General features: G+C 39.1%; 1 protein-coding gene across 1 annotated transcript; it reads right to left on the minus strand.

The window, feature by feature from the left end:
• Positions 1–678: 678 nt before the first annotated feature.
• Positions 679–1,549, minus strand: LOC107304799. Its single transcript, XM_040527075.1, has one exon. The coding sequence runs from the start codon at positions 1,509–1,511 to the stop codon at positions 1,227–1,229; it is 285 nt and encodes a 94-aa protein (XP_040383009.1). The 5' UTR covers positions 1,512–1,549; the 3' UTR covers positions 679–1,226.
• Between the last annotated feature and the right edge of the window lie 7,741 nt (positions 1,550–9,290).

Here is a 9,290-nt window from a genome sequence, read left to right on the forward strand (position 1 = left end):
GTTATGCGTGTGTTCTTATCCAGAGGGACTGGGAGAGAGTACGTATGCCATGTTGAAGCCTGAAGAATCCATTTTTTTTTCTTCCCTGAAGATTTGTGTTGTTGTTGAAGAATCCTTGACTCGTATGATGAGATTCTGGACAGGGAATTCCTTGTCTCACCTGTTTCACTTGGGCGAGCCTGATCTAACAAGATCCATAGCTGTCCCTACTATGTAGCTAGCTAAGAATTTTAATCAGCCGGTTGATGATAATCAGCACATGGATTTAGTCCCCTCAATATTCTGCTCTGTGTGTTTGGAGGCTTGCAATTAGGCCTGGCTGGTAGGCACACACACAGCTAGCTGCACGTCCTCCTCCTGATCATGGGTAATTGATCGAGTAGTACAGTCACTAGTGTGTGACTCCATTATTATTTTGTAATGCGACAAAGGTGACATGCATCCAAATGCTCCTGTGCGCACAGAGCTTGGATCATCACCTGTGTTGCCTTTTTCTTCCCTAATTTCTTTCAGTTTTGAATTGTCGATCGCGTGTATTTTATCCACACTGTATATAATTGTACATTGCTAGCTAGCTATGCCACTTTTTCCCATTGCATTCATCGATCAATGAAGATAAGATCACACTCAGTGTGATGATGCAATATGGATCAGTGTGAGTAATAGATTATACAAATCCATTGTACACAGCTAGAGAATTTGATACTTGAATCATGCATGCATATTTTCTTCATTTCTCCCACAGCCAACTAGTAACAAACACCAGTCAAAACATATTTCCTTGTAGCAGTACTACCAACAGATGAAGAAACGGTTGGCTTTTGATTCTGCAGCTATAGCTATATATATAGCTAGCCAGGCCTAAAGTGATCGCTCCCATATGTGACCTAATTAACCAATCACATATTTGTGTAGAGGAGGCACATGATATGCTACTAATTAACACTACTAGTTGTGGGGTGGTAGAAGATGGGAGAGCTTAGCTAATTAAGCTGAGAGAGATAGAGAAGGGGTGGTATACAGAGAGAGATGTGGCCGAAGCAAAATTAAGGCAAGAAATGGAGATTGCTAGCTGCTCTCCCGGCCTTCGTTCTCCTTCCTACATGGGCTACATGTACAGTGCATGGCGGCGACACTGGCGTGCATGCGGCGGCGGCGGCCGCGACGGCGGCGACGAGGCTAGCTCTCCCCGGCGTGGCATGCATATGCATGTGGGGGCTAACTAATCAAGCGCCGTAGATGGCGGAGAGCTTGCGCAGGACGGCCACCTTGAGCTCCAGCGCGCAGATGTACTCGGCGGCGCGGCGGAGCAGCGCGTCGACGTCGGCGCCGCCGGCGGCCGCCGCGCTACCGCGGCGGCTGGTGGCCGGCACGATCTTCTTCAGCTCCCGGAGCCTCCTCAGCACCATCAGCTGGAACGGCCTCCTCCTCCTCAATGACACCTGCACCCCCCCGCTGCACCACCTCCCATTGCTCCTCCTCCCCACTGCCACCATGGACTTCCTTGTCATCTCTCTCTCTCTCAACAATGTCTGCAACTACAATGTGAGTTGTTTCTGTGTGTGTGGGGGTGTAAAGGGAGGGAGTGTGTGTATTTATAGGGGAGAGCAAAGGCAAGAGATTGCTCATGGCCATGTGGGGGAAGAGGAGAACTAGGTTCTAAAAGCTGTAGACTGAGCTGTAAGGAGGGTATACTTGGAGCCATCAAAGGCCATCAGTTCTTGTGAGATTACCATATCTTTATGGCTTGTGTGTGACTATTGGTTGGGGGTAGGGTGGCTCCTCCCTGCTTTTAGTTTAATCCAAAGAGGAGAGAAACCTATATGTTAAGAGCCTTTCAGCCCCTCCTCTTGATCATATAGGATATAGCCTTGTAGGTTAGGGTATATGTGTTTTGTTTGATAGTACTATTGTTTAGTTTTTATCCATCTTTTGGTTCTGTTAATTTCTCTTGTGCCTGTTTGGGAGACTATTTTAAGCCTTGAGGACCCTCATTTCTTGTACGTGGCCTAACTAATTATAAAATATTTGGAAAAAAAATACACCCCTAGCTTTTTCGATTATGCTTATAAATCAAAATTTATTTTTTTACCCTTAAATTTAGAATTGATTTTAGGTTTTTTTCCCAAAGTTTATTTTTCAACCTTAGGCCCTTGGCTTTTAGATTGCCAAGAATATGTATATGAAAATTTTATTCGTAAATTATTATTTTTTTCAAATATTTTGTTTGTTTTTTCATGAAAAAGCCCAACAGTTACTCCCTTAGAAAATATATATGATTCTTTTAGATATACTACATTAACATGTAAGGTCAAAATTAGTTTACACATGAGAAGAGAAATCAGACAAGGAAAACTGTAGTCGCATTTGTAGTTATAGATCAATTTTGATCTTACATGTCTATTAAGAGAGATATTAACACAATAATCTGTGATTTTTAGTTGCTTTGGAATTTTTGTAGTTATTTGGACCACATGTGAAAAGAACTGAGGGCACATGCCCTATGCGAGGATTTGTCATGTCATTGACCAGGTCCATTAGGGTTTTGATCACTTACTTAATTATGGGAGGGGTTACATCATGAACTAAACCAAGAAGACGCAAACAAAATATACCAAATTTTACAATTTTGGTTTAGTTTTTCAAACTTGACGAGGCTACCAATTAGCCCTTCCCATTCGTACCTTAAGCCCGAGTACCGCGTTAACTGGTATTAGGGGAAACTCTAGGTCCATTTAACCTGGGTTTCAAATTTGAATATACGCTGTTGTACTACTCTTGATATCGAAACATAAATTTTGTATGTGATGTTACAATTTAAGATAAAAACACATGTGGTGATTGACAAAATTGTTACGGTCAAACTGACCTTGGTAGCAAGTTGATCGATCATAGTTTAATTAATTTGTACAAAAAATATTGATACTCCATCTAGGACAAAATATTCAATGCTTAGGATAAGATTTGATCAAATCTTTGACCACCAATAACTTTTCAAATTCTAGGCTTTAAAAAATAAACTCATAGATTTGCTTTGAAAATACTCACATCTGTTCTTAAAAAGTTGTCACTGGGCATTGTTCGCTTTCAAACTTTGACACTCGTCTTCTTTTTAGAATATTCTCAAACACCAAAAATACATCCATGTTATTAAAGTGTGTTCTTTTATAAATATAAGCATAAAAAATATTGATACTCCATCTAGGACAAAATATTCAATGCTTAGGATAAGATTTGATCAAATCTTTGACCACCAATAACTTTTCAAATTCTAGGCTTTAAAAAATAAACTCATAGATTTGCTTTGAAAATACTCACATCTGTTCTTAAAAAGTTGTCACTGGGCATTGTTCGCTTTCAAACTTTGACACTCGTCTTCTTTTTAGAATATTCTCAAACACCAAAAATACATCCATGTTATTAAAGTGTGTTCTTTTATAAATATAAGCATAAAACTTCTGTTCGCCTTAGTGTAACAAATCAGTGGTCAAAGTTTAAATATTTAAGTCAAGGATGTCAGTTATGTAAACTGATAGGATTACCATAACGATATTATACTATACTAATTACTATTTTATAAACATATTGATTTAGGGCCCTCTCTGTTGCACTTTACTGATAATATTATACTAACAATACGTAATCTCAGCCATCGATTAAAAAAAGGTACTTTTATATTTTGTTAATTAATGATTAGCAGTATTTTGTAATTTTGTTTTTTCGCAATAAAAAGGACGATATTACCATTTTAAATTTCTACTGCACCTAATATTGCTGGAGTATAATTTAATTACAGTCGTCTGATAAAAATAGATCAACGGTGTCGATAAAAATAGATCAATGGTGTCGATTAAATTTTACTGCTAGTATAGTAGACCGAACCCATTGATTTAACATAAAATGAATAGTGATCTACTTTAAAAAGTTTGATCAAAATTTATATTGAACATCAAATGTTTATGATTGGAGAGTAACATTTGTTTATGGGGTATATATAACTAGGTCGTATAGAATTCCATGTCCCAAAACATGACCGTCAGATGATCGATCGAGCGATTGATATGATAGATGGAAGAAGATAAGCTGTTCATCTTTCTTGGAGAAAAGCTGGGGGACGTGTAGTTGTTGTGGCGAGAGGACAGCTCGATAAATTGGGTAATAATTGCTTGACGTCTCCACGTCTCGTGCACTTGTTTCTTCCTTGTCATGGGGCTCTGTCCTCGCATGCACGCACTCCATCTCTCTCAATCCAACCTGATGCCAAAATGGCCACTGCACAAATAGCTGCTGCTCCTGAGATCGCAAGCGACTGCACGGGAACATGTTGATTAATTCATTAGCCCACCGGCACATTGTGTTAATCACACCCATTAATCTACATGGCCCACACAAAAAAGAAAGAAGAGCTTAATTAGGTCCCTTTTGGATTGTGTTAATCCTGCAATAATTAAACTGAAATTTGGAAGAAATCAAATGGATCGTGCGTTCTAAGAGGAGCAGAGAAAACCCTCATGCAGCAACTTGTTAATGCAACATAGCACACCCCTCCTTCCATCAATATTCAAAAAAATAATAATATTATTGAATTGGAAATTAAGGACTAAGGGCTTGGGTTGATCTCCATCTCAAAGGGTTTTCTTTTATCATTCTTGAAAAAATACCTTAAGGTGTTAAGTTTCATGTACCAATCAATTACACCTAAAGCCTAAGCTGATAGGAAAATGCAGATGATTCATTTTATACATTCAAATACTCCCTCTCATGTGAGATCTCATGAAGTCTCAAGTGTAGAATATTGGAGTAGGCTGCAATTATTTTTAATAATCACCTTAATTTGTGTGGAAATCTTACTGGTTCAAATAAACTCCTGTGCTCCAAAAGGAGCTTAAGAGGCTCTACAAACAAGCCTCTTAAATTTATTTGGTTTCTGAGAATTATTAAAACAGTAAGCTAAGACCCTGTTATTTACCTTGGGATTATTATAATCTTAGTAAGTTAAAAGAGACATGTAGATTATTTTTATAGCTTATTATAATCTTGATGGTTGATTATTATAATCCAATAAGCTCACCAAGAGGAGTATTTTTAATAGCAAAAGGCCCACCACCCTTGGTTACTTCTAATTAATTACATGCCCTGTTACCATGCATCCAAAAGTAGTTGAGGGCATTCTAGCGTTTAGCCGTGTAAACTCAATAATCTAGACAAAGAAACAATCAGCAGCTTATTCTCCTTCAATTTATAATAATCCAATTCAATAAGCTGTCTGAAGCTGAAAGAAATATGACCTAAATTGGTTAGATTTGTAGTAGATGGAGGTGAAGGCATAACTAGCCATGAATGCCGTACCGCAACAGTTAACCAAGGCGCTAGTGATTGCAATAGCAAGGGTTATACGGAGTTCATTGTCGGTCATGTGGTTGGAGGGCAATAGCAAGGGTTATACGAAGTTCATTGTCGGTCGTGTGGTAGGAGAGAATAAGAAGTGCCTGGAAGAAAGCAATGTGCAAAAGTTAAGCTTTATTTATTATTGCCAAATGGCATAGATAACCCTAAAAATGGGCTAAACCCGGTTGTCATAGTCAAGTTTCTCTTGCGTTTGTGCAAGAGCATGCTGAGAATACACGATATGATCATTAACCATACTATGTCAAGGTTGTCTTATTCCTAGGGTTAGGGCCATGGCCAGGTTGTCCGGGGCCTGGGTCTTACGTGCTCTACGTGGCGTTTTATATGGCACCTCTTGTCAATGTCATCGTTATGTATGATTAGCATTTTCCAGCTTCTCTAACAAATACATGATTTCCTATTTGTCCTGCTCGATCACCACTATTGTTAGCGTCCCTACTCCCCCCCCCTTTACTTAGGCAATTAAAAAGAAACTTAAACAATTAGGGCCGTCGCACAATAGCTGCACCACTTGTACTTAGGCAGGTACGAAAGGTACCAAAATTTCAGTGTAAAATTTGGTATTTGCTAGTATCTAAGGTAACAAGAGCTATTAAATTCTACACTAAAATTTTGGTATCTTTTAATATTTTCTCAATGCCTATAAAATTGCTCTACTAACATAGGCTACCTCTCTTCATACAGGTAGGCTCTGTTTGGAAGCCAGGAGTTGTTGCAACAATCGAAGCGTCCACATGAGTTGAGCTTGCTGCTTCCAAATGAACCGGCCGGCCGGCGAGCCATTGGCTCATCGATCCGTTCGCCGGCGAACTGGGGCAAGACATGCACAGGAGTTGCACATGATGACTGGCAGCTTGTCGCTCGTACGTACCAGTACTGGTAGAGGTGAACTCCGGTGAGCTTTCTCTCTACTCCTGTGAGGGACAAATTAAAGTAAGTTATGTCCGTGCATGTGTCGTTAAGTTGTTAGTTGCAAATGGTTAGGTTAGAGCAAATTGCACGGTTCTAATGATCTAATCACTGGATATATATATTGGTTAGCAATGGCTGCAATAATCATTGGGAAGTTTTCCATGTGATCTTTGTCGAGTTGTGGCATGAATGTTGGCAGAAGCTAGCTATGTGATGCATGCAGGTTTCCCATGACAATGTTTTCACTGTGACCAGGTGCCCAATTGCAGCACTGGCCGGCCGGCCCTGCACACACATGGCCAATTTGTGCTTTACGAAGTCGTAGGGTGCTGAGATCTGAAAACGTCTTAGATGTGGTAATGAATTTTTGAGATATTTATATAGAAAGACTTGAGAGGCGAAGGAGAACGGTATGTTTTAGTGTAATTCAGGAGTAATTTTATATTTATAGTGCTTGAGAAGGTACCAGAAGATATTAAAAGTTTGGTATATCTCGGGACCTACTCAAGGGCTATAAAGTTACTCGCAATTCAGTGTTTGATTTAATTCACTGATCGATAGAGTTGTGAGGCCATGAGAGAAAAGGAAAGGATGATCGGGCCGTTTTTTTAAATCCTTCTATATCATTTCAGTTTGACCCTTGTGGCCTTGTGTGCGAAACGAAACGTGCTTACATGGGAAGAAATGATTAGTATAAATTTGGATCCATCTAAGTAACATTATTATTAAATTAATTGGTACCTTTCTATCCTTCTTGTTATAACAAACAATATACCTGTGCTAACGCCACGGATCAATTTAATAACATAAATAAGATATTATAAGTTCTTTTTAATACAATTATATATAAATTTAATTATAACCAGAAGCAAAAGATGAGGCTACAAGATGATTAGAATCTATACCTAACTTGCTGCACGCTTGAATCTTCATATGTGAAGTCTACATATTACTTGCCTTTTGCACTTTGTAAAAACTGCCAAATTTTCTTGGATAGACTAGTGAGTAGTGACCCGGTTCTTTTCCTCCACAGATCTTGGATTAATCGTAGACACGTTTACCAAACGCCAAAACAATGTACTCCCTCCATATTTTTATGTATGCCACCGTTAACTTTTAGGTCCACGTTTGACTATCTGTCTTATTCAAAATTTATATCCAAATATGCAAAACTATAATGTATAATTAAAGTTTCTATAATAATAAATCATATTATAACAAAATAATTAATACTTATATAATTTTTTTAATAAGACGAATGATCAAACGTGGACCTAAAAGTCAACGGTGTCATATAAAAAAATATAGAGGAAGTATTATATATAAAAACAATTATATATAAAAATGATCATGTTAGAGTAAATTTTTAACTTGTAGCAGCTAATTCGTTCGTTTATACCGTCAATAACTATAAAAATCCAGATAAATCTCTCACTAAAATGTTCTTTTGCACATTCATCAGGGTGCTGGTTTCGATCAGCAAATTAACAACAGGACAGGTGTTAACTAAAGGTTGATATTATATGTATGAAAGTGCTATTTCAACTAATAAAAAGGAAAGCATTAATCAGAAAAAAAATCATCAGCTTCCCGGACAATACATGTGCCACTCCCAAGCACTGTGGGAGCTGGGAACATGGGTTTACACCGAGATGCTTCTGCAGCAACAGGAGAGCCGAGGCAACGTCTCCACAGTACCACACCTCACCTGCAGAAAGCAAAGCCACCAATTCAGAATCTGAATTTTCAGATTGTTTTTTTTTCTGAAACAACCAGGACTCTTTGTGTGTTGAAATAGAAATCATTCGGATCCAGAGGCTTATCAGATTTTGTCTCTGAAGTTTACCACATGTAATCATGCTTGTCATGGAAATGGGATAATAATACAAGAGTGAACAATTAATAATGATGGTACTGATTTTGCATATCGTTTAGTATTCGTAAACATTATGAAAGAGTATCCAATTGCAATGCATGGCTATAATCATTATATAACGTTAGATCCCGCCCTGTTATAGAAGAGACGCTCATTCCTTTCCAGTTTTCTGCAGTGCAATCAGACTTTATTTTCATGTCTAGCCTGATCGAGACTCTAGCACAGCATGCCGACAGGTGTCTTCCAATTTTTCTCTGCCTCTTCTTTATTGATAGGGTTCGCTGTTGGGAATCACTCCCTAGCTAGAAACACTTGCACACACTCCTGATGAACACACACCAGGGGGCGAAGAACACTGGAGTTTGGTGCTGCACAAACGCAACCTTTTTCACTTTTTTTTGACTCAATTAAACAAGATGCTAAGTACATGCTTAAATAGGCATTAGAGACCAGGACGTGAGCCACTAGCAGCCACATGCCACGTTCACGACTACACGATCGACTAGTGCATCCATGCACACCTACTAATTAGCTAAGATCCTAATGACCCGGCCATTATGCTAATGACTCAACTAACCAGCCACTGTATTGCTTGCTTGCTACGTTCCATGCCACAAAACCGATCACCCAGCCATCTCAGCCACTTCAGTCAAGGTGCATGACGTGCTCCTGCAGCATCTCGCACGTACCCGGCCGTCTCGCACGGCTTCTCGGCCATCTTCGCGTACACATCTCGCGTACGACCACAAGCTTCTTTGGGCACCACGTGCTGCTACCTATACATTTATTTTTCACATGCAACCAAAATAAACATGCTAATGCTAATGACAAGATTATTTCTAACATTCGGAATACTGATAACAGTGCTCAACATGCTTGATACTGACAACAGTAAGAAAAACACCGGGGATAGCAATGGGTCGGCTCGAGTACGAATATAGTAAATCATTGCTCTTGAAAGATTTGTATTAGTGAATTGAGTTTAGCACACGGTGTAGCACGCACGGTTCTTGTTCCTGTTACCAATCTGAATATCCTCGCAGAATACTCAAATATCGAGTTTGGTCGTCGTCGTCGGCGGCGCCGGCGCCGG

The sequence above is a fragment of the Oryza brachyantha genome, chromosome 8, assembly GCF_000231095.2.
Source record: "Oryza brachyantha chromosome 8, ObraRS2, whole genome shotgun sequence".
Classification (NCBI taxonomy): domain Eukaryota; kingdom Viridiplantae; phylum Streptophyta; class Magnoliopsida; order Poales; family Poaceae; genus Oryza; species Oryza brachyantha.

Bases quoted from the DNA above. Each gene is read 5' to 3' on its own strand.
- LOC107304799 (XM_040527075.1), bottom strand. From the start codon at position 1,511: ATGACAAGGAAGTCCATGGTGGCAGTGGGGAGGAGGAGCAATGGGAGG.